The sequence below is a fragment of the Nylanderia fulva genome, unplaced genomic scaffold, assembly GCF_048542155.1.
Source record: "Nylanderia fulva isolate GAGA-0341 unplaced genomic scaffold, ASM4854215v1 Scaffold23, whole genome shotgun sequence".
Classification (NCBI taxonomy): domain Eukaryota; kingdom Metazoa; phylum Arthropoda; class Insecta; order Hymenoptera; family Formicidae; genus Nylanderia; species Nylanderia fulva.
The window spans coordinates 235452-259899 of NW_028190293.1; the positions used below are offsets into that span (position 1 = coordinate 235452).

Here is a 24448-nt window from a genome sequence, read left to right on the forward strand (position 1 = left end):
AAGGGTGAGAGAGAGAGAGAGAGAGGGATGAGAACGCTTAGATTTACTTATCTCTCCCTCGCGATGCGCATATATATATATATATATTTCATGGCTGATATCCCTACGAATGCGAAACGCACATGCGCGAGCAGAGTCACAGTTATTATAATCACGGTGCACGCAAACGCAAACGCACACGCACACATATACGTACACATATACAGCTACGCATAGCTATGCGTACTTACCGTGTAGAGATAATCGGGGAAGATGCGCTGGTTAGCGAATATCTTGGATATCTTCCTCTTCCACCTTCTCGCTGTCGTGAAAGCCTGATTCTCATTACGCTAACAAAATTCTCACATTTTCCGCTAAATGTTCCCTTCGTGTTAATGAACGACTTATCTTCATATTTGCTGTCACCATGTGCACGAAGCCCGGAGAGCTCGTTTAGAGAAGTTGGGTTAGCCCGCTAACTGTAGCGGCCGCGGAATTAATTGAGAGACCTCTCCTCTTCCTGGCTATATCTCGTTATACGAGTAAATTCTGAATTCTGGTAACTGTTCATCGGAGTCTGAAAACGAGCCGCGGCAGAGTCTGCGCGTTCAGCAATAGCCATGAGAAATAATATCTGGGAACGTAATTGCTTTTTAAAAGCCCGTCGGTTTCGCGGATTTTGCCCGCGTAATTGTTAATGACTTTTTTAATGGCGGAAAATGCTGTTTTCAAATTGACCCGTAAAATTTTCCTCGTCGTCTATGCTAATAATTTTTAAACTCGATCGTGATACAGAAACTATCTGTTATCGTGAAAAAATGGATTAATCCAAACTTTACGAAAAATAATCAACTATGTAAAATATACGTGGAATTTTATATAGAAATATGATTAATGAGAAATTGAAAACAATTTGTTTTCTTTCTTTTCCATGAAAAGAGATATTCTCTTTAATAATCTTGTGTTTATTAATTAAAAATGAATCATTAATTGTAGAGGTATTGTGATAATGTCAATGTATAGCGAATTGAAAACATAATATTTTAAATTCCGCGACGCAAGAAATACGGTGAAACATTTCTAATATTACATTTATAACACATAATAAGAAGTAGGTCTTTAGGGATAAAGTGAGAAAAGGAGCAAAGGACAAAAAGAGAATATACACGACGCTGTTACAAATCCATGAGTCCTTTATTAAGAAATACTGCATCGTTCCGACAATATCGCAAAATGGTAGTACGAATATAATCTTCAAGCTATAAGAGCTTCGACGCAGCCTCCTTCTCGAGCTGTCGACTTTGCTCGGAGCGTTTTCCAGAGCGGCGTTCCGGAGTTTTGACATTGGATTAGTCGAAGCAGCGTAAAAGTCCCCTTCTCAACCCCTTCACTCCCGTATATGTAAAACTTTAATTACATTTAAATATAAGTATGACCCACCGAGTTACCAGCTATGCGACTTCCCTAAAGGGGACTTCTCGCTACCCTACGATCCGTCTTTTATTCATCCTCCGCACATCGCCGAGGGCAATCGTCGCACCGTCGCGTCGCATCGGATCGCTCGCGACCGCGAAACGTTCGAATGGGAACGCTACGTCGATCGGTGATTTATGCCCGAGAGCTCGCGGCAAACTTGCGGACGAAGACGAAAGGAACGGTTTCAATATGTGCGCGCGCGCGCGCGAATCCTTTTTCTTTTTCTTTCCGTCTCCTTTTTTTTGTTCTCCTCGGCAGCCGCGCGCAGCAATTTACTCCCACGCAAACTTGGAGCTGTAAATATCTAAATTCGAAATCGTTCGATAGGGAAGACTGCGCATCTCGAAAAGATTATATTGACATATTGCTAATGATTCCGAGACTATTTCCTTACAAAGATCAAGTGGATAGAGTATTACGAGATTTAGAGATAAAAATGGAACGTACTTAATATAGAGAGGTGATCCGAGAATTTAAAAATATCATGTAATCTTTAGTTTTTGACACTTATGTATAGAATGTTATTATACGTTGTGAGATGAACATCCAAACCGGTGTTAAAAGTTTACGAAAAATATATTCGGTTTATAACTCTGTTATAAAAATAAGAAATAAAAAAATGAAATAAAGATTTTCATTCAACAAGCAATCTGTTAAAAATTAAAAATATTTTCCAACATAACTTTTAATTGCATTCCGTGGTAATCTTCAAAAAAGAATTATTAGCAACACACCAATTTTTCGCCAAATAAATTCAATCTTCCCGTCACACATTCGGATATTTCGAATAAATACGAATACTAGATGAGACCGAAGTACTCGGATATATTCGAATTGCTCAAAAAAGAGATGGGAACGAAAGACAGAAAGAGGGAGGGAGGAAATTTTATACTATTTGTTCAAATAATCGAATAGTAAGAGTTTATCCGGTTTTGCAAATCTGTTTACTTTAGTTTTAAGAAAATATATAAGTTTATAAACAAATAAAAAGGAAATTAACTAAGTTTAATTTTCAAAAATGAATTTGGAACCAATATTTATTTTTAAAAATTTTCAAGAAAGAGAGTGAGAGAGAGAGAGAGAGAGAGAGAATGAGAAGAAAAAGACAGATTTTTTTCATTTATCTTTATATAATTCGAAAACTATCGTTTTATACATACCCGAATATATTATAATTATAAAAATGTTGGCTGCAAATTCCTCAAAGTACCTATTATTAACATATTCTGTTATTAAAAACATTTATTATAGAACTTTAATTAGAAAATATTGTTCTATGCGTTGTGCTGACGTTTTTCGCGTGTTCGATTTTTTCTGTGGTATATATATATATATATATATATATATACGAATTTTATCCAGATTTACGTTCAAATGAGAATTATACATTTTGAATAATCATTTTGAGTAATCATATTACACGAATTATACGGATATTTCGATCTCCGAATCGATGGCGCGCATCTGAACATTCTAGATATATCCGAGTACTTCTATATCCGGAATCCTCTCGGATTTGACAACCTCGCTTGAAAATCGCTCGTCGCGGCAAACAGACACGACGAACGTACGTATGCAACACCAAAACACGACGGAACGAAAGCGCGCCTGAACAATCTCGATGACGCGACAAGGAGAAGACGGAGACACGACAGAGATATAGACAAAGTAGATGACACATCGGGCGACGTTAGCGCCGGTATCGCTAGAGAGACGCGTTCGCCGCGTTAACTCGGGTGGCCGAGGCCACCTCCTAGACCGATCCGACCGGTCGATCGATGGTGTATCCCGACCGGATTCTGCCGGGGTGAGTAGACGCGGAGACCGTCGTGGGAGAGCCGACGCGCGGGGCGTAGCCCCCGGGATTCTCTCGTCTCTCGCTCATCCTACCGGTCGTTCAGGACCTCGGCGCAGATCAGCATTGACAGCAGATGCAACGCGAAGTAGGGACGCACGGTGGAGTGTGCCGTGGACGCCAGGGCGTAAGCGTAGGACGAATAGCAATCCCTGTGAGCGTAATACATATACACATGCCATATATATATATATATACATATAGGATAATGAAACTCTAACAGGATGTCGAGATCAGTTAGCGTAAAAAAAAAAAAAAATGTCACTTTAACTTGCCGGCTCGAACCTAAGAAGTAACGGTCGAGAAGAGAAGGTAGTTTCACAGATACGATGATCGTTCTATGTGCGTTCTTGGAAGCGTGTTTATGTACAGAGCTACAGGAGAGATGGGATCCAAGTTTCGACTCGTCGTCGAATCTTGTCGCAAGTCTCCGAAGCTTGATGCTTTCGTGACCTCGCAAAGTTTGGGAACAAACTGACTGAGCGACTCGAAGCCGGATGCCAACCTCGATATTGCATCCTTGTTATCTTCTTGCGCGATTGAGAGAGGGAAAAAAGTTGATTTCTTTATTCCGTCGATAACACGTATTTTTTTCGGTCACAGCGTTTTATCCAATGCATAATGCATTTGCCTCGCTTTGCGAAGGCTTTGCATCGTGTTGTTTAAAAATTTATCTCCGCGGCGCTGGTGCGTTTCCATTATTTTTGCAAGCGGTCACTCGCGAGGTGTTACAACCTCGGCTCGCTAATACGAAATTGCTCGCAACTTCGAAACATCACCGCGCTAAACTACCTCTTAGCTGAGAACTCTCTGAAATCTTTGAGGCTCTTCCAAGACTTTGCGAGATTACATGACGCTTTCAAACTACGAGAGCTTTCATGGTGCTTAATTTACGAAGAAGACGTCCCGCCGCCTTTTGGAATATTGAAAAGTGCAGTAATCCCTCTCTATCCATCTTTCCGTTTATCTATCTTTATACCGACATTTATCTAGTCTGTTACTGACTTGATTCACTTTATAATTTCAAACGGTCGAGACAACTCTTTTGGGATTTAACCTTCCATTTTCGTTCGTTTCAATATATGTTAGACTTTGAAACAGCACTCCGGGGAATTCAACAATGTTAATTGTCAGTAAACGTATGTAATTTTTCTTATACCGATATAGAATTTCTTACATCTCTTTTAATATAAATGACAGATTATATTATTTTTATAAGTCTATGATATATATATTGTTAGATTCGCAATTATTAAAAACGTGTTGTTTCAGTTATAATTAATTTGTATAAAGGAGAGATTTTACTAGTTAATTCCAATATCGATTGTATTGCATTAATAATTTACGAAATGAAAACATTTGAAATATGCAAACTTCCGTAAGCAAATTATTCTCATTTTCAAAATTATCCATATCTTCGTTTCCATTTCGTGACAGTATTATTAACGGTGCAATGCGCGCGATGTACTTTGATCTAATTGGTATTCGCTTCACGTGTACGCAACCAATTAACGACAAATTCTCGATAGATTCCAAGTTCATGTACGTTATCCAAGGGGTTGATACACCCAACTTGCATTTTCGACGGAATAGAGAGAGAGAGAGAGAGAGAGCGATCGAATTAAAATTGCTCGCGAAAGCTCGCGAGAGAACTCATTATCAATGTTGAATTTATCTGTGTTTATTAAAATGAAACAAGATTGCATATCAAATGAAAAGAGAAGTCAACATTAGTGATTAATATCTCTTGAATATGAAATGCTTACCGAAGAAAATTACACAAGACTCAATTTTCTTCGCAGGTTAAGAAAACTCCGTATCTCTTTCTCATGAAACTAGTTTGCCAATATCACGCGGATAAATCTTTGCGACGACGCGATTTTCATATATACTACTACTGTTTGGTCTGATCCGCGGCGGGTTAGATCTGAAAATCTTGAGGAAACGAGAGTCGGCCAGAAAAATACTCGGCGAAAAGATGAGGCGCGTATATCGAGTACATCGAGATGAGAAATTTTGCGAGAGCGAAACGATTCACCGAAACGCGCGCGAGCCGAGAGTTACAAGGCGTGGCGTACCTGTAGGACTCGGGATTGAGCCTGGTCACGGTACAGTAATGATGCAGCGCACAGACTCCGTTGAGAGGACCGCCGCAGCCCCAGATTTGCTCCACCTCGCGCGGTAGCGAGACCGTGTTGGCCGCGTAATACCTGAAGCAGAGAGAAACGCGCAAACACACACGCGCGCATAACACGGTGTACAAACATACCGCGAGGCGTTACGCGAGGAAAGATAATGTATACATGTATACCGAGAGACCGAGCTTGTGCATTAAGAGGACTGGTCGCGGGACTACCGGGACTGTCATTAGCATCGTAATGGCGCGCGCCTCTGTCTCGAAAGGGGTAAGATAGTTATCACAATGTCGCACGGATGGGCTACGAATATTATCGTCCGGAAAATAATTGTCGACTCGCGGAGAGAAACGTGTGCGCCGGGAATTATTAATCTCGCGTCGACATCACACGCGACATCGTGTTCTTAGGGAAAACCCGTTGAAAATTTTAACCGCGACCGGCAATTAGACGAAATTACTATCAAACAACGATGATAATATAAGCGATCGCTATTATAAGCATACTAAACACGCCCGGTTGATTCGAGAACGCGATTAGCGCAGCGATATAAATGCTATTTTTGGACGAACATTGTCTGTTTTCGTTGCATTTCGTTTCACTTCTGGAGAAAAGCCAAAAAAAAAAAAAAAAAATATGTCAGCGAATGAAACACGCGATTTAAGATGTAATCGAGGCCAGTATTCAGCGAGGAGGAATACTATTATGGTTTTCGAGATATATGTACGCAAGCCCAAATCGAAGCCAATCGATCCGTCTCATCGCGCGCTACGTACCTAACGAAGGCGTAATCATTGGATTGCGTAAATCGGTCAGCCAGATCGTGAAGAGTGATGGCCGATATCTCATGCAGCTCATAATATTCGAGCAGCGAGTACTCGATCATCCAGTTCGCTTTGCCGTTTGAATTTGCCTCGGGCAGATTAAGATAGTACTGCGTGTAATCCAGAATCTGTTCAGCATGCAATATACATATATAGACACTCATATATATAATATATATATATATATTCAATTCATTCTGCATTTCTGCATCCCTTTGAAATCGACACGTCGCACAAATAGACGTTACAGGAACGACAGAGATATTATTATCGAGAATGTATGTATACGCGCCCCATCGCCACGTAACTGTCCGGTGTTAGTTTCGAACTTGTACAATCGCAAACCCGGGTTGTTGGGTCCTCCAACGGCGCTCGGAGTTACACTGGGAGCCATCATTATCCAGGATACGGGCAGACCTGTTTAGTATCGTTTTGCAGAATAATTAATCGCGCGCTGAATATTAATAATATTTGAGATCAAAGCGACAACTGATGAAACGATGCAATGCGCTGGATGCGAGAATCGATAACAAAAAAATTGAAATAATTGATCAGTTAAATATATTTGTTTGGCTCTGAGGAATTGATATGAAAAAGGCAGATTCGCGGTATGACGGAATTAATATGGGTTTCAAAAAATTGTTTAATGTTTTTTGCAGAAAAAAGAAAATATAATAATATTAATAATCTATCGCAATTTTTCTGCAATAAATGTTTCATATTTAACCATGAATATTAATGAATATCTTTAATCTTATTGTTAATCGACACAACTAATTCTTTTTGAGGACTGAAAATTATCATGACATACATAATTCAGATTGCAATAAAACTTTTTCAACACGTCACATATCGTGAAAAAGAGTTTCTCTATATATTTTTATCTAGTTAGTAATCTTATAAAAACTGAGATTAAAAAAAAAAAAACAGGTTGATGGTTACAGCGAGTGTTTCTATTTCGACGTAAATTTTTATTTTATATTTTAAAAAATTATATCATCAGAAAAAATATGCAAACAAGTATTGTATTATTTCAATATTACGCGAAATATTTGAAAATCTCCTAGATCGCTTTTAATATATAATTAAGAAGACCACCGCGTTTATTTTTATGAATATCGAGCAGATTTGCTTTCAAATTCATATTTTATAACTTTAAAACATCTATTTCTCTATTTATAAAATATCAAAATATCAAAATAAAATCTAAAAATAAATGTAAAAGTATTTTCCTTTTTTGATAACATATTAAAATATTATACCAAGTCTGATTTAGTCTGTTTTCCGCGTATAAAACTTACCTAAGTCGCTGTAAATTACACGGAACGTATCCGAATGCCAGTGACCGAAGAACTGTCCTCTGATAATGTCCGAATAAAGTCGCACCGTCTGAAGATACTTGGTGTTATGCCTCTCGTTAAGAGCCGCGGCGCCGCTTTCATGGTCGTCCACTCCCGGAGGCGTGTGGCCGACTATGTACACCTGACCGTTACAGAACAGAATAGGGAATGAGCATCGAACATCGATATTTCGAAAACCTGCATAGTTAACTCCGCATTCCGCATCAACTCTGCTTTCATATCCATTCATGTAAACTGGATGTTTCTTCCGATACTATTGATGTGTTCTACCTCACGTAGATTAAACTCTGACAGCATTATTCGCTGTTGCTTAATGCAGTAATACTTTTTGGATGCAATGCATATGCATCATGATAAAATATTTCTCTCATAAAAAATAAAAGAATTTGTTTCAATTTTAAATCTATCGAACTATGCAGAGGAATTTAAAAAAAAAAATACTTTTGTATGTACAATGTTAAGTTTTTATCGCGCTGATTAAATCAAATATTTATAGCGTTTTATATTTTTTGGTGCATCGTTTGATTTTTTAATGTATTTATTATTGTTGAAATGTTCAATTTTAATACTTTGATCATAAAAGCATCTGTGCCAACAATACCACCGAGAATCTCAATTCGATATATCTAAATTTGCTTGAGCAGATACTGTCGCCTCGTGTTCCACAAATGGCGATATATCCAAATCCATTAAAGTAGAAGTATCTTTTTCTATATCGCAAGTTATTGATATTGGGTCTGAAGACAGTTACAATGTTGTTTCTGATATGGATATAGTTCCCCTCGCATTTTTATGGTCAAAGAGTGCAGACTAGATTTGCACTGCTCTGTGAACATAACACTAAATCAATTTGATCAGTATATTTTTTTACATATTGCACATTGAAGAAAGACTTGAACTTTACAATTTATTACGTAATTTTCTGATAGTGGAGTAAGAAAAAGAGAGAAAATATATAATTAAAAATGTTCGTCTCCGAAATGGAATATTTGTTTGCTATCTTTGTATCGCAAAGCCATTTTTTAAAGATAAAAATACTTATGTATACTCAAGTACATACATTATATATTTTTTATAAAATATTAGATTAAAATGTTGCTCGAATAAAAACCTTAGCGATGCTAATATTATAAATTTACGACGAAAAGATAATAACGATTGAATTTCTGTAGAGATCGCGTAGAGAACTCGGGGAGGGAAACACACATCGAGAATCGGATGATAAATATCGGCGGATCTCGTCCGCAACCAAAGAGCGGAAGCATTCTCATTCAACAGCGACCCTTAGTTATGTCGCGTGACTGCACCCCGGCTAAACAGACGCCCCGAAGTGAATCACGTACGCGGCTACGCAATGTGTCTCCCGGGACGCAGGAAGTCTCGTTAGCGTCGGCAAACCGGCCAGTCGCCAGTCGAGGACGATTGCGCGCACACACACACACACATACGTACGTACATACATTGCACGTTCGATCATGGTATCCGTCGCGAAGGACCAGATATCTAATCGGACACGTACGTGAAATTAGTCCCACCGGTTTGGAACGCAAATTGATGTTGGCGCCGAAACGGGAACTTTGATTGAAAAACCAAAGATACCTTTGGTTATCGAGGAGAGAGTATTAGTAGGTATTATATATCATCCTCGGAAAATATCACGATCGGAACGTACGCGCGCGTTAACGACGATTGTTTTGATCAATAAAACCTTTGTAAATTTATATGACAGATGTGTCATTTACTTGAATTTTATATATTAATGCTTTTTATAATTTAATAATTGTTGTTATATTTATTAGAGATATCTGTCAAACTGTTTAATTACATCTTCACGTCCAATGAGGTTAACGCTACAATACGTAATAAGTAAATGACAACTGTATTATCAATAACTGAAATAATGATGAATATAACGATATATCTCTGACATGTATGTCCGTGATCAATATTGGCTCGAAATAAGTCAACTACTCCCTTCGGATATTTCAAGCGAGGTAGTGGATGGTGTGGATGAAACAAAACTCGTTAAGTGGATAACGGCGGAAAAGAAAACGGAGGGGAAAAGCGAGAGATACGTTTTTCATTTTCGCGGATCCTTTCTCGTTGAATCGAGCCATGGGGACAAGATTGTCTCCTCCGAAATGATAACCGATCGTATACGAACGCGAAACTTGCGGTTGAACGACGGCGTCCGGAATTATATGTGACAGGACGTCGAAACGCAAAAGCACTCGGCCTCTGCTCTCGTGGGCGAAAGAAAAAGCACGCGTTCTTTCTCTCTTTATCCGCGAATAACCGAATTGTCGCGACGAGATTGAAAAAGATATCGCGCGAGCAGACTCGAAATCGGGCATCTTTTGCCGAAGGTGCAGGAATCACGGCTGCCATTCAACGAACGAATTGGGCACACAATGGTTCGCTGATTGGTCAGTTTTGCCCCCGCCGCTCTTAAACGACTCGTAATTTGTAATCGCATTATCCAGTCTGACGTTCAAAAACGATCGATCGATCCAGATCTCCTCCTCCCAGATAACCGCTCTCTCGCGACGTCGCTCGTTTTCTAGTGGAATGCAAGGATTGAGAAGCCCGCTCGGACCGTTTGCGAAGCAGCAGCACACACCGGCCCCGGATTATATCTGTCCACGGAAAATCGGATTTCTATCTCTCGGTGCTTCCCTCACCCCTTTTCTTTCGCGTCGGTGTGCGCTCTCTTTTTATCCGGGCACACGAGGACGTACAAGATTTTCCGAGAATTCTTCCGGAAATCCCTGGAGAGAGCGTGTCCACGACGGAGCGATCGAGCGAGTATCGAGATAGAAAAGGATGAGTGAAGAGAGATGGGAGAAGGAGAATTATTGCTGGGTTATCAGAGTCGCGGAACCAACGAGCTGTGCTCGCTATATTTTCCGATTGTTATTACCCTACTGGTCATTTCATCGCTTTGAAGAGTACCTATCGCGCGACGGCTATTTTGCTTCCACGCTCGTTGAATCGCACTAAGAGCTCTTTCGACGAGGGATGAAGAGAAAAAGAGAGATAGAAAGAGTGGGAGAAGCTTTAGGACTCTCCCGAGAGCGAGTAGAATATTGCGCATGGTTATCGGGCAGAAAATACAGCTGTTTTTATCGAGACTGGTCACATCGCGCGTTATTGTGATCCGGTCTCCCTAGTCGTGGATCTTATCTCCTTTAAAACTTGAAACTTTACGACGTCTTCGATCTTGTCGACGGTGAAGGAGAGATAATTGCAAAATCAAAGCTCGTCGCTTTCGAAAACATCGCGTTCGCGATATCGATCGAGACTCGGAGAACGTTATTTAGGGAGTCTAAGTGTATGCGATGAAAATATAAAGGGTTTAACCTCGAGAATATAGTAAATCTTACGAATAATTTCTGACTTTTTTTTTTTAACCGTAGAGAATCAAAAATTGAAGCGGAGTTTTATTGCGCGCACGGAGAGGTATGTTGAAAAATGTACGTCACTCTTCATACACGAATGCCATCCCGTGGCGTTATGTGGGGGGAGTAACAGGGTTGCCTTTTCGAACGTGCACGTAGGTGAATGCGCCGATGGTGTCGTGGATAAACGCGATGGCTCTCTCTCTCTCTCTCTCTCTCTCTCTCTCTCTGTCGGCTACATCCGTCCGGTTAATACGATCGGGATCAATGGCGGTGGCGTGCAACGGTTTACGTATACGAACGGAGGGTCTCTCCATCTCTCGTGTATGGAATACCAAGTCCCTCCATAATTTATCGCCGGTCGTGCCATCCTGGTCGCGTGAAGGATCTCCCTCGCGTATGTCGGACTCGTTCTGCACGCCCCCCGCGGCGTAATCGATAACCGATAACCGACCCCGTGCGATATTCGATAGGTCCCGACTCTTGGAAGACCTTCGTTGGTTCCGCGAGCGAAACCGGCGCGACTCTCTCTCTCTCGCGGACCTGACGCGAGTACATTAATTGCTCCGCTGATCGGAGAGGATAAATTTCCCTTCGTCTCGCTAGATTGCAACAATCTCCGATGCGAAACGTAATGAACATTTGTCATCGTGTTTTATGGCGAACACCGAGCATCTCGAGAAAGCGCGATATACGTCGAATCGGAAAGTTTCGGCGGGGAAATTGCATTCATCGGGAATAGAGAGTGACACGCCACATCTCGTACAATTTGCATTTGAATGATTATACAATTTGCCCGCGATTATAAATTTCTGTGCGCGAGAGCCTCCGTGAAGCTAAATTGTCGACGTGTGCGCCACGAGAGGGATAGAGCCGATAAGCCATCGAATAATGAACCGAAACGTGATCAAGAAAATCGAAAATTGCCATGTGTCAGCCGTCAGTCTAGCGAACATGTGTAGTCGCGCGCCATAATTTATAAGCGCGCGAACGAGGAGAAACGAGAACGATGACGACAACAGCTCGCTTGATAAATCATACATGCCATATTGAAGTCCGATCAACGGGGATTTTATTCGCCTCATATGTCCTCGTATATGCGCCGTGCGCGCGACAATTTATTTCATTAAAATTTATCTTCTTGAACGATCCTATTCCCTCCCTTTCCATCCTTCCGTCTCGCGTTAGCGTTTTTTAATATGACAGGCAAACACACACACACAATACGAGATGCGTTACATTCCGCGATCTTTCACGTTGCAAGCTTTCCATTTTGTCGACGTACATCGTAGATCTCGTTTCCTTGAAAAAAAAAAAGAAGAGAAAAGAAAAGAAGAAGGAAAACATATCTCGTTGCACGATGACGGTAAAATGTGGGGGCAGCAATACCGTCGTCTTAAATTTTCCCTAATGCCGTCACATTCTTGGGTTTCTCACGCTTTTTGCGAAACAATAAACTGTGCTGAAGCTGAGTAACACCTTCGCGTGGGTACCCTTCAATTACTCAACTTGTCGTGCGACACGCGAGATATCTGGCAGTGTGTTTTATAGGTACCTGTGTGCTTATTTACTCGGCAAAACATTCCCCCGTAATTCCACGATCTTTAGCAAGCTTGACGACACGAGCAATCGCGACAACTTTCTCTCTGATGCGTAATATGTACACACAATAATGTCAAATGTACAATTTCATCATTTTATTTATTCCACACATTAGAAGCTTGAATGTGAGAAGAAAAAAGATTATATTAAAAAAGAAAAATATGTCGCATTAGAGAAAATAAAAAATATAATATCGCACACACTCGAGAAAGCTTCGTGTTCCGATATTAATCTTTGAAGAAAAATGGGAGGAAATACGCTCTTTCCAATAAGTGAACGAAGGGTCCCACCAAGTCGTTTCGAAGTGAGAAAACGTTCTTTTTTACGGAATATTTGTACGTTCGGTAAAGTTTCGCGGCAAAACAAGCCACTGCGACGCTGATTAAAAATTTATTAAAAAATTTATTGGACTTGCAAAAAAGTACGCTCTTTTTATTTATATATCGGTCGCTCGATGCGAGCTTTCTCGGTGATGGACAAGTAATTAATCACATTCAGATATCTCAACTCTGTTAGCATACATTTAACTTGACGCGATATTTTTTGCGTTAACATCGCGAACATCGCGGTATTTTACATAGAATAAATTTAGTCGAATTATCAAATAAATCAATTTTAGCCGATTTATCAAATCAATCAATTTTCTCTTTTATTAAAGGGAAATCATAAATATAAAAATAATATTATATAATCAAATTATAGACGAAAACAATTGTGCGATATTTAACTTGCATTGTGACATTTATAGAGAAACACGAAAAATTGTTAATTAAAAAGTTTTTAATTATATTTGTATTAATTAATTTGTCGCGCACACGAATATATGCATACACATTGTGCATATTATACACATTATTATGTAGGTACGTGCATGTGTTTCACGTATATATATATATATACATATAGTATAAATATGCGTATGTAATATGATATACCCGTTATTTGTTTTTTTTTAACTTTATGTTTAGTTTTTACACATGTCAAACATTACGGATGTCAAACTGTCAGACACAGTTCTGAATCACGATGCACGATGCATGAATATCTAGACACAATGCGTACGCTCCGAATACGCGCAATTTCGCGTAAAGCATACCCGATACCGAATGCGCATCGGCTTTTGCGCGATTAAACGCTCATTTATCCAATCAATCCTCGTATTAAAACACGCGTCTATAGATTTATCGATTGATCAACTTCATTATAAAGAGCTTAATTTACGCTCACGTTTCATATAATAGCGGACAGCGACTTGACGCCCGAAATCTTGTTAAACGTACGTTTTCCGAGAAAATGGAGATTGGCGCGTAAAAAAAATTCTTCGCCCTAAAATTATCGTTTTACATCGCGTGCAATCAGTACGAGATAGTACAGACACGCACGTATATACGCGATCGATACGAGCATGAAAAATTCCAACGCGACCTTTATGTCAGCGTGGTCGCTATTCGTTTCGAAATCGAATTACGAAAATATAGTCTCATCGAGTATTTTCGCTTAATTTAGTTTCACGTTTGTCGTTCCCGAAGAGTTCGACGGTCTCGGAGTCGATCGATATCGTTGGCAAAATAACGCGACATTAAAAGACGAAATTCCATTATCCCGACAAACTGTCAAAACACGGTTGAGAATTGTCGCGATCAAATTATTATCGTATCTTTTTTGCTCCTTTCATCATCGAGACGTTAATCTCTATCCATTCGAAACTGCAAGATTTGCTTTTATCGCTTTCTCTCTCTCTCTCTCTCTTTTTGCGTTTCGCGTTCTGTCCAACCTTCTTGAACAAAAATCCATAAAAATCGTTCGTATCGATACCATGGCGATATGCCACGGATTATTTCGCCGCCATACAATATATACTATCGGCGAGATACAGGGAAACAAAGAATACGTTCGACGTAGTAATAACGCGTTCGAAGAGAAGAGAAGAGCAATGATGGCATATATATATATCTATATATACATATATCGAGCAGAGCATCAACCTACCGTTTCCTTCTTCTTCCGCGCATTCTCTAACACAGACTGGAACCAGGACCATTGGCCGAAGGGATCCTGCATGTTATCGACCGTGCTACTTCCGACACGATGCAGCATACGGCTGTCGACCGGGTTCAGCCACAAATTCGTATTAAGGAAGACGATCCGATATTTTTTCGAGCGCTGCTCGATCGTGTAGTAGCCGGCTGCAACAAATTTTGAATAGTGCCGTGGCGGTAAAGCCCCCAGGGGGCGAATTTATGCTCGCCAATAAGCTTACTTTGTGCCGTAACACATTTTCAGAGAGAGAGAGATATATATAAAGGGTATCCATAAATGTTGCATCGATCCGCTGGGCTCGTTTCGAATCAAAGAGCGGCACGAATCTCGTTCACCGATCATTTATACATACTCTCGGAGAACGATAATGCTTCTTTATCAATTTTAACGCGGTTTCTAAATATATAATACACCAACACGCTTACAGTCTGAGAGATTACATCTCTGAGAATAGAGCTCTATCGAATATCGAGATGAAAAACCAATCTTTTCTTTTTTTACGGAGAAATTTGTAAAAATAAAACATTTTGCTGATATTATTTGAAAGAGAATTATATGAAATAAAAAAAAAACTGGCCGCTCTTGTAATTCTATAGCCTGATCGAAATTGCTCGCTCACCCTTTACGAAGGTATCCACCGCTTCTGGCGGTAACCAGTGCTGCCAGAGGTTCGCCAGCTGCGTGTAATTCACGCCGATGTCTTCGTGGCCGAGGGCGGGAAACACGAATTGTCCTTTGAACGTGCGGTGCAACAGATCGGTCAAATTCCGCAGACACTGCAGACGCAGGTCGACGCTCATGCTAGTGGAGCGTGTTAGCGCGTCCCTGCAACAAGTAGTTACAGCCTTGTTAGTCCTGCTTACATGTAACGCGAGGGAAGGGATTATCGAGGAGGGTGCGACAGACCCGTCGCGTCGACGCGCTTATCATTGATGAATACAATACGAGAAAAGAGGGCAGCGTCGCGAATTAAGGACGCGTCGACACGCGAGATGAGACGACGATGGAAAATCGAACGAAACACTGATAATTGCTACGTCAACTGGTAATTGATTAAACTTCGTCGCGTCTCGACAATCGGAAATCGGAGAAAATTGATGCGAACCGATATACGAATGACATGTTCCGGAAGACAAAAACATCGAATGAATAAAAAAGCTATTTCGAAATGTTTCCCTTGAGTTAATTTAATTTAATTTTTGCTTTCATTTTATCAAGAGAAAAAGTAATTTTTCGTCTCGAGATGTTTGACTGAAAAAAATGGAAACTAAAAGGTACTATAAAGTTTCAGCACTTTAGAGAGTTACGTTTGAAGTAGAATGATGGTACATGCCTATAGTGTAGCAAATGATGCGAATCGAATTCAGTTTAACATAGTGCTACAAATTTTCGAGTGCTTTCGATATTAACGTGTTATGAGTTTGAAATTTATAACATCACAAAACTGGTGGATTCGCGTTATTTATTTTCTTTATATATAATAAACGAATATCGTTTCCTTTTGCACGTCTATACCATACTTCTCGATAATTGCGCGGCGGAGCAGGGCTAAGTGGCCAAAAAGCCATCGGTATAGGGAACGCGATATATTTATACCGGTCAGCGGAACTGTACTCTTCGCTTTCCGATAATTAATTGGAAGTTGTGCACCTCCGACTAAAGTAAATCGTTCGTGAAATAAATTTATTTAACGGTAATAAATTCAACGCATAATAATCACGTTATTAACTGAATTAACAAATTGTCATTCCCCCAAACTGGATCTTGTTTATAATTTTATTGATAATAAATGAGACCTCGTGAATAAATTACAATACGTTAATGATTCATTTAACAATTGTTATTAACGGTAGTACATCATATATCGTTTTCGAGTAGTAAAGGCGCCGAATATTTTCATAAATTTCAAATACACGATATAAATTAATAATAATATAATTAATAAAATAACACACAATAATGTTAACGCGCAATAATAAAAATGCTGTGGAAAAATAATGATAACGATAACATATGCTACTCTCATATATGAATTAAGGGAATATTCGATAAAAAAAAGAACGAAACAAAGATGATGGAATATGAATGAGACATCCGCTTGAACTTTGACCTACCCTGTCCAGAGGACAAACTCGATCCCTTCGCCGTGCATCGATCTCATAGCCCGCGCCGCCGATTCGATGAGGGCCCAGGGCGAGTCGCAGCTGTAGTCGCCGAACTTGCCCGCCAATTTTCTGTCGAGTCTTATCCGCCCGCTGTCGAGGCTGTTCTTCGTGTTCCAGCACACTGAAACCACACATCGACGAATTGTAAACGCGATACGTGCACGAGAGAGGGTTATTCGTGGGAACCTGCGAGATGGAGTGCAAAACAGGGGACGGCCAGGGTCGCGCTTAAGGCTCGTGTCGTCGTCCCGCTAACGTTCGTACGACACGAGGCCCGAGATATAGCGGTAGGTCGGATAAATGAAGGGAGAAGGAAGAGTAGGACCGTGGTAATTTAAGCCGTCGCTATTTCGCTACCGAGTCTCGTGCCAGCTGAACACGCTAGGTACTTTAAAGCGATCGGTAAATACCGGAGCGGGAAAGGAGAGGAGAGGGTCGGTAAATAACAGTTTTACCTTCCTATTAGAGGAATGATAATAATTTGCTCATGCGATCGTCGGAAAATGAAATGTATAACGAAACGGGGGCGTGTGTCCGTTTTAAAGCTCGGTCCCTCGCATGCTAAATAGACCCAAATATGTCTCGTGCGAAATGCTTCCTTTCTCGAAATAAAAAATGTACGTTTAATAATATCAAAGATGAACGTAACATGTGTGAAAATTAACACTCATTAACGCGCAATTGCCTACATAATTTCAATTAATTTTTTCTTTCTCTAAAATATTCGATTATTAAAATTTTTCGTCTTTTTTTTAAATCAAGTTTTTAGATAGAAAAATGTTGATGAAACAAAATCTTGTACTGATCTTTACGAATGCGAACAAATTAACGTACGCATTTTTAACAATACTACCAAATGTTATTTTAACGATGAATGTATGTAATAATCTTTCGCGATATTTTTCTTGAAAAATTAATTTCAAACTCTGTGAAAACACGTGTCCACCAGTAAACGTTTATATAATAAGGTGTTTAATGAGATAAAACGTGTATAGTGAGATAAAAGGATGAAAAGTATGTTCGCATTACATATTTTGGAGCATATAAAGTCTTTGATGAAAATTTTCACAAAATATACTAATAAATTTGAAGGAATTTTCATGAAATGCTCGAGAAAGTTTATATCTCGAGGCATCTGGCTACACTGGGTGGTAACATCAAGGCTCGGGTTTCGCATCGGGAGGTCGATCACGTATATTCTCTCCCTAAGAGCGAAAAAGCGAAAAGTGAAAATTTTCGCGCGAATTTCGCAAAATCGTGATGACGTGACCTCGAAGAAATAATGAGGTTTGATAAAATGAGATTTGCACGAGTGATTGGATATAAGATAAAATGTATAAAAACAATCACTAATAATTACGTGATCGATCTCTATAGGTCTACGTTAGTGATATTTGAATGAAAATCAAACACATTGAGAAAATCAACACATGCGAAATATTTTTTTCGAAAAATATACTAAACTAATAAAAAGAAATATCCTAGAAAAGATATGTTTCTAATAAAAATAATAAATCGATTGATTATTAATAATTGACTTACTGCTGGCGGCGTTTCCTTGCGTAGAATACTTTGGGTCGTAATGGAGATCGGTGATATGCCAGAAATAGCCTACAAGACGACAAACTTTTCTTTATCCTGATTGTGGGGTTAATGAAAAATAAAAAGCGGTAAAAATATCGAAATTGAAATAAAATTTTCACGTCAATATGGTAGTATATTTCGGTGCTTAAAGCGATTGAACCGCTCTCTGGCTTCGATCAAATCGCATATTTCAAAAACGCTATTCGTAAATAAAAATAACTTATTTGTCTATGCAGAGCAGCGCGAAATTTCAAATACCATCGTTGTTTATTAAGAGATTTAGTTTACACTTTTTTCATAGAATTTGCCATTTTTATATTTTTTTAAATAAATAGACTTTTGCCTTTCTGTAAAAAATTTGGCCTGTAACCTTGTCAAAATATCCCAAGAATTAAAACCAGTATAATATCACGCGAGTTAAATTTTCTGTTGTCGCAGTATGGAAAAATATGTATATATATATATATATCATACCAATTGCTGCGCTCCCATTGTCACAAATAAACATAGGGATCATATTCGCATGTCTATATGAAAAAAAATGCCGCGATGTACATCGCGAAACTCGTTGCGCAGATGGAAATTTTGCTGTCCTGACAAATTTTTCGTCACTAGACGAAGCGCTATGTGGAGACTCATGAAATTGAGGTCGATTACATCTTGGAAACAATAACAGCTATGAAAGATAACACGACAATAAAAAAAACATTGTTGTAAGCTTTTATGCGCGTATATGGTGCTTTATAATTGCGCTTTGTGTGTTTAAAAGGAAAACTTGCATGTATTTTTAATTTATATTGGCGTACATTTTATCTCCTTGTTATCGAATTATTTAAAATGGAGATTTTTTCTACCAAAAGAGTATTAACAATAAGAATATTACATGTAACAAGAAATTATAGCGTAAGAAATATTTTAATCTTGCTGTGTGTAAAAGAGGAGAAAGAATGAAAGAGAATGTTATATTTATTTTAGGCTATTTTAGTGCCTTTTGCAAATATAACAATACTCTAATGAAAACTTTATAAAATAACAAAATTGTTGATTATTTACGACAATCGTGATAAAAATTATAACGAAAAAAGCATCATTATAATCTTATTCCTCGACTATATTTGCTGTAACTTTATTATATAAAAAATCGAGCGCAAATGAATTTTCGAAAAACACACACACGCGCGCGCGCGCGCGCGTGAATCTCTCGACTAAATTTAAAGCAAAACGTCGTTTTCAAACCCGCCCGTTGTTGTTCGAAAATCTTTCTCTCGCGCCGCGAGGTGGATTTTCTGGCGGCGCGTAAACGATAGCCAGATTGCAGACGCGCCTGAAGGCATCGGATGAGCCGCTACAATAAACATAATAGTTTCTTATACCCCTTCATAGAGGTATTAACAAAAAAATGGCGTGGACTAAAGTGCATGAAAAAAGTGGAAAATTACAGGGGCTGCAAATATAATATAAATTATAACAATATATTGTCCGCAGAGAGCGCAATGTGTACTCACCTATCTTTCCTTGCACCGCGCAGAGCCACGAGAGCAGTATCAGGTAGTCGCGTATCATCTTTCCGGAATCGCACCTGTAATTACAAGATCGTTTGAACGCCGCAGGAGAGAATTCTCGCGTCGCGCTATAACGATGACGAAGGTTTTGTTTGCGCTCGAGTCTAATGTACAATATATTTTGCAATCTCGCGCGAGAGATTGAAGCCAAGAACTCGGCTGTGAGATAAAGTATATTTCTGTGGCACAAACGGTATATTCCCGGAGTCATAAAAGATGATAAGTATATATACGGTCCGCCCTCACCCTTCGGCGTGCGGCATTAAAGCGGAATAACGCTTCGCGCAGCTTAAACGCGATATGCAAATAAAGGTCGGCCATTAATGTCGGATAGCGCCAGCCGTGGATAATTTTATGTCCGTAAACGCGCCGAATTCGGATATAATCTAGATTTTTCCCCGCGTTTCTATTTCCAAGACAGATGAAATGCGAAAAATCAATTCCGTGAAAATTCACTGCGATTGCAGGGTAAGAGTCCCTCTGTATGTTGCGTGTGTTATGTAGTGCATGCATGTATGTGTAGTTCCGGGCTTTTATTTACCCTGACGCTCACAATAATTTCAATCATGTGCGGTACGCTTTTAGATTCGACCAATAGCGAAAGGATTTGTTGATTTATGCGTTCAACGTCGCAAGGAATGCGTCAAACAAATATAAACAAATTTGTTGGCTTTTTACATTTTGCACAAAAACAAGTTATCTTGCATACACGAGCTAGCCTTCGCAATCAAAATCAAACCATCGAGCGGTTACGTTACACCCTCTTCCCTCAAATTTCGAGGATTCTCGCAAAATTGACAGGACCGGACGCTGGAAAATCGAATTCTGTTTATACGCCAAATGTGTATGAAATTCATCCCTCGACGAAAAATATGTGACATACCGCCGCGCATAATTAATGCAGTCGCGCGCGGCTATTTCGTTTCCCGGCGAAACGTAAATATTCAAGATAAATAACGCAGCGGGAGTTGATAAACAAGCGCTAATTTTGGATTTAATTCAGCGACAATTGCACGCCTCGCGAATTGCAGAGCCGCGAACAGCGATGCATCACTCAACTGTCTTCTTACGCGTTTTTTTAAAAACGCCGATTAAAAACAGTTCAACGCGTTACAATCTTCGCGCTAAAATGTATGATTCCGCATGGTATTTTTACCGCGCATCGCACGTATTTTATATTAAAATTTCTCCCTTTTTCTCCAAATTTCTTTTTACATTATTAATTCTTTCCAGTACGATGTTATCGCATGCATATTTTAAGCTTAAGGATGAAGTTTCATATTTATGAGTTCGCTATCATTGTTCTTTGCGAGTTGAATTTTATATATCATTTGAATATTTATTATACAACAATTTTTGGTTCAATTTTCGCATTTCTCGACGACACTCATTCGCGCACTCGTCTCTTACTTATCATATCGCCGCAGACCTGCGAGCAGATTGAAAGCGGATGAATACGGGGTGAGAAAGGGAGGAACGCGAGCACATTTGGCTCGGCGGCCATCGTGAATTTCAATTTGCGACTAGCGCAGGACGAGAACGACAAGCGGAATTACGGAGCGAACCATTACCGGGCAATCGGTCTATCATGAACGGCCTTTTGTACTATGCCCGAGAAAGGGGTGAGAGAGCGGAAGTTTACGATGGGACACGCGATTTTCTTGTTCGTTTCGGGCGATCGCGAGCGTGCGCGACCGAGCGCTAACGACTTAATGCGAAATAATAGCCGAGGTGATGTCGATACCGCGGAATAGGCTAACGCTGATACATGAATCATTTGTGGGCGTCGAATAAAGGAAACGTCGCGATGTTTCGCCGAACGGACAATTTCGCAAAGAACAAGCAACGAATGATTATATATTATCGAGGTATTATAACCGGGAGACTCGCGCTAATTTTGTGTCCCGATGGACTCTTGCTTAACTCGTCTCGAGAGATCGTTTCTCGCGTCAATAATTTGTGCAAATGAGCTAAAAGTGCCTATCGAACGTGCGACAGTGCTTTTTGCCTCTACTGTGCTTCTCACTTCTGCGATCTTAAAATAGATTAAGATGAGAATATATAATTGAATATATATATATAAGCGAATGACCAATACTAAGATGGTTTCTTGACTTTTTTTTAATCTTGCAAACAACTTCAAATTAGACACATAATTAAGATTAAATACTAAATAAGATTTCAAGATTTCGCGCAGCTGCAACTCTTGATTCAAAATCACTTTATCTTCGTATAATTTATTAACGAGAAAGAGCTCAGCGTTGGAGCAAATCTCCCTAATTTAGCATTTAGTATCCATAAAGAAGAGGGAATGCCTTATTTATAACCAAGTGTCTTTATTAAGAAGTAGAAGGATCGATTTTATACGAGTGTATAAAATATCAGAAAGAATGTCAATTGCAAAAGTAAAAAAGATATTAGATTGGCACGCCAAAAATTCGATGTCCTATCGAATAAAATTGAAAATGTCATATATGTGTAGAAATTTGGGTCTGGCTAGATGTGAGCCAGTTTCCCTAGACGCAATCTAGCACCTAGTTGTATGTGTAACCTCGTGAAATCTAGCAGCCTAGATATGTCGAAATATCCAAACGCTCAGATATCATTCTTTTGTTATTTAAACTGATTAGGCGCTAGTCTTAATCGGTATTAGATTCTAGTTAAAAGTCGTTTTTTTTTCGTGGTCCATTATTACACGTAATTATAAGACACGTAACTAAAGAAGATGACACAGCACGAAAACAAGAAAGGTTATCGCGTACAAATTCCCGCAATTTCTACTGCACATACAAATATTTAAAGGAAGCAAAATCTTAAAGAATTACGCGCTACTTGATGATGAATTGTAATAAAATCACTTTCGTCGAAAACTGATCTGATATACACTGAACGATATATTAATGAGTTTGTAGCTGATGGTAGCTCTTCATGGCTGATGGTGATAACCTTAGATATAAGGTTCATGCACTTGACAGTCTTGATACAGTAATGCCAACACTACTCGAGTTTGCTAGTGGGACCGCGATTGTATTCAGAAAATTTTGCCAGATATTATTCAGCTTGAAGGTAGCATAATGGAGAGCAAAATTGGCCAGGATCTATGCTAAAATAATGGTAAACTATTTATCGTAGCTATAGGGGACGCTGGCCATACGCTAGAACCAATCCAGTTTTTCTCGAGCAAATTTCTACATCTGTTTTTAGGCAACTTTTATCAATCGAATTTGCCACCGTGGGTTGCAATATAGTTAGGTACCTTTATTCTCACGCGCATATGACGTATTTAAAAATTAACTCGCAACATCGAGAAATCGCTACTCTCGATATATATATACATGCAGGCTGACGCACTCATCTAGACTAAACACGAAACTTTAAAAACTACGCTCGTAAATATTCATGACACGCGCAAACTGTAATTACTTGTAATCGCGTGTCGCATCGCGCAAATGGCTATGTCGAGCCGCTATAAGAATTCCGCGTAATGTGTTAAAACGATAGCTGCCAACCCCCCTTTTTTCCCCCCACGAGCGAGAATAACGAGCGCGTAAACGATATTATATCGTGCGCGCGTTTTGGATTAATAACTCATCATATGCGTATACGACGCGATCCATCAAAATAGTTAAAATCTCAATTGTTGTTATTACGCGACCTCTGTATGGTATCTCTGCTGAACGTTAGTTCATATCATACAGAGGATGAATCTACATAACTTTATTGCCTTAATATATATATATATTTCTGTTGCGCATACAGATTATTTTATAATGTAGATGAAAATGGAAACTTTTAGTCTTGAAAATATGCAGAAGCGATAACGAATCTTGGATAATTTATTCGCAAAGAAGAATCTTTCTTCAAAGTTTATGATAATTTTTCAAATTTATATTTACACACATACATATAATTATTTTTAAAAAATTTAAAGAATCGCACACGTATCCCTAAATATAAATTGAAAATATAACAAATCAGATAGTTTTGATCGAAAAACATATTTCTCGTGTTGAAATATAAAAGAGCCAGAGATGAAACATGTTCATTGTATAGGGCACTCTCCCCTTAAGAGGTGACTATTTGCCCTGTGTTTTCTTACCCTAGCGCTGTAAGCACGTTAATTCGCGCACTTTGCGCTGCTTCACGCTCTGTTAAACTTAGATTATATCTGGTTATAGTAGCGCGTTGTCAACTAGATATAACATCACTAGTATCGCTCGGAACAAGGCTGCTCGAGGAGGTTGTTTGACTATAAACCTGACTATAAAGCTGCTGCCGCACTATTACTTGACATGTCTCGTCTATATTAAAGCGTTGTATTCCGTCCTTCGGATCTCTCTGGTACTGGATCCTGTTGGAAAACGCTCGGCTGACCCCTATATCGCGTCATCCGAGTGATACACGGATGGCGGAGTAATTATCGACGCTCTCTTAAACGACGCGACGATTGACGGAATTGTCTATCGT

General features: G+C 39.3%; 1 protein-coding gene across 1 annotated transcript; it reads right to left on the minus strand.

Annotated features, from left to right (window-relative positions):
- Nucleotides 1-1154: 1154 nt before the first annotated feature.
- LOC114929471 (cyclic GMP-AMP phosphodiesterase SMPDL3A) lies at nt 1155-23385 on the minus strand. The gene is made up of 12 exons (XM_085483024.1): nt 23317-23385; nt 19925-19998; nt 18378-18446; nt 16785-16956; nt 15290-15495; nt 14620-14816; nt 7571-7751; nt 6578-6686; nt 6428; nt 6222-6397; nt 5389-5520; nt 1155-3462 (listed from the first exon to the last, which is right to left on the minus strand). The coding sequence occupies exons 1-12, from the start codon at nt 23334-23336 to the stop codon at nt 3342-3344; spliced, it is 1458 nt and encodes a 485-aa protein (XP_085339150.1). The 5' UTR covers nt 23337-23385; the 3' UTR covers nt 1155-3341.
- Nucleotides 23386-24448: the final 1063 nt, after the last annotated feature.

What these genes read in the sequence shown, in the direction of transcription:
- LOC114929471 (XM_085483024.1), bottom strand. Translation starts at nt 23,336, where the DNA reads ATGAGTGCGTCAGCCTGCAT. An exon ending in GAGTTTGTCCTCTGGACAGG is followed by an intron (nt 15,496 to 16,784) that starts GTAGGTCAAAGT and finishes TACTTGTTGCAG; the next exon opens with GGACGCGCTAACACGCTCCA. An exon ending in TGTAATTTACAGCGACTTAG is followed by an intron (nt 6,687 to 7,570) that starts GTAAGTTTTATA and finishes GATACTAAACAG; the next exon opens with GTCTGCCCGTATCCTGGATA.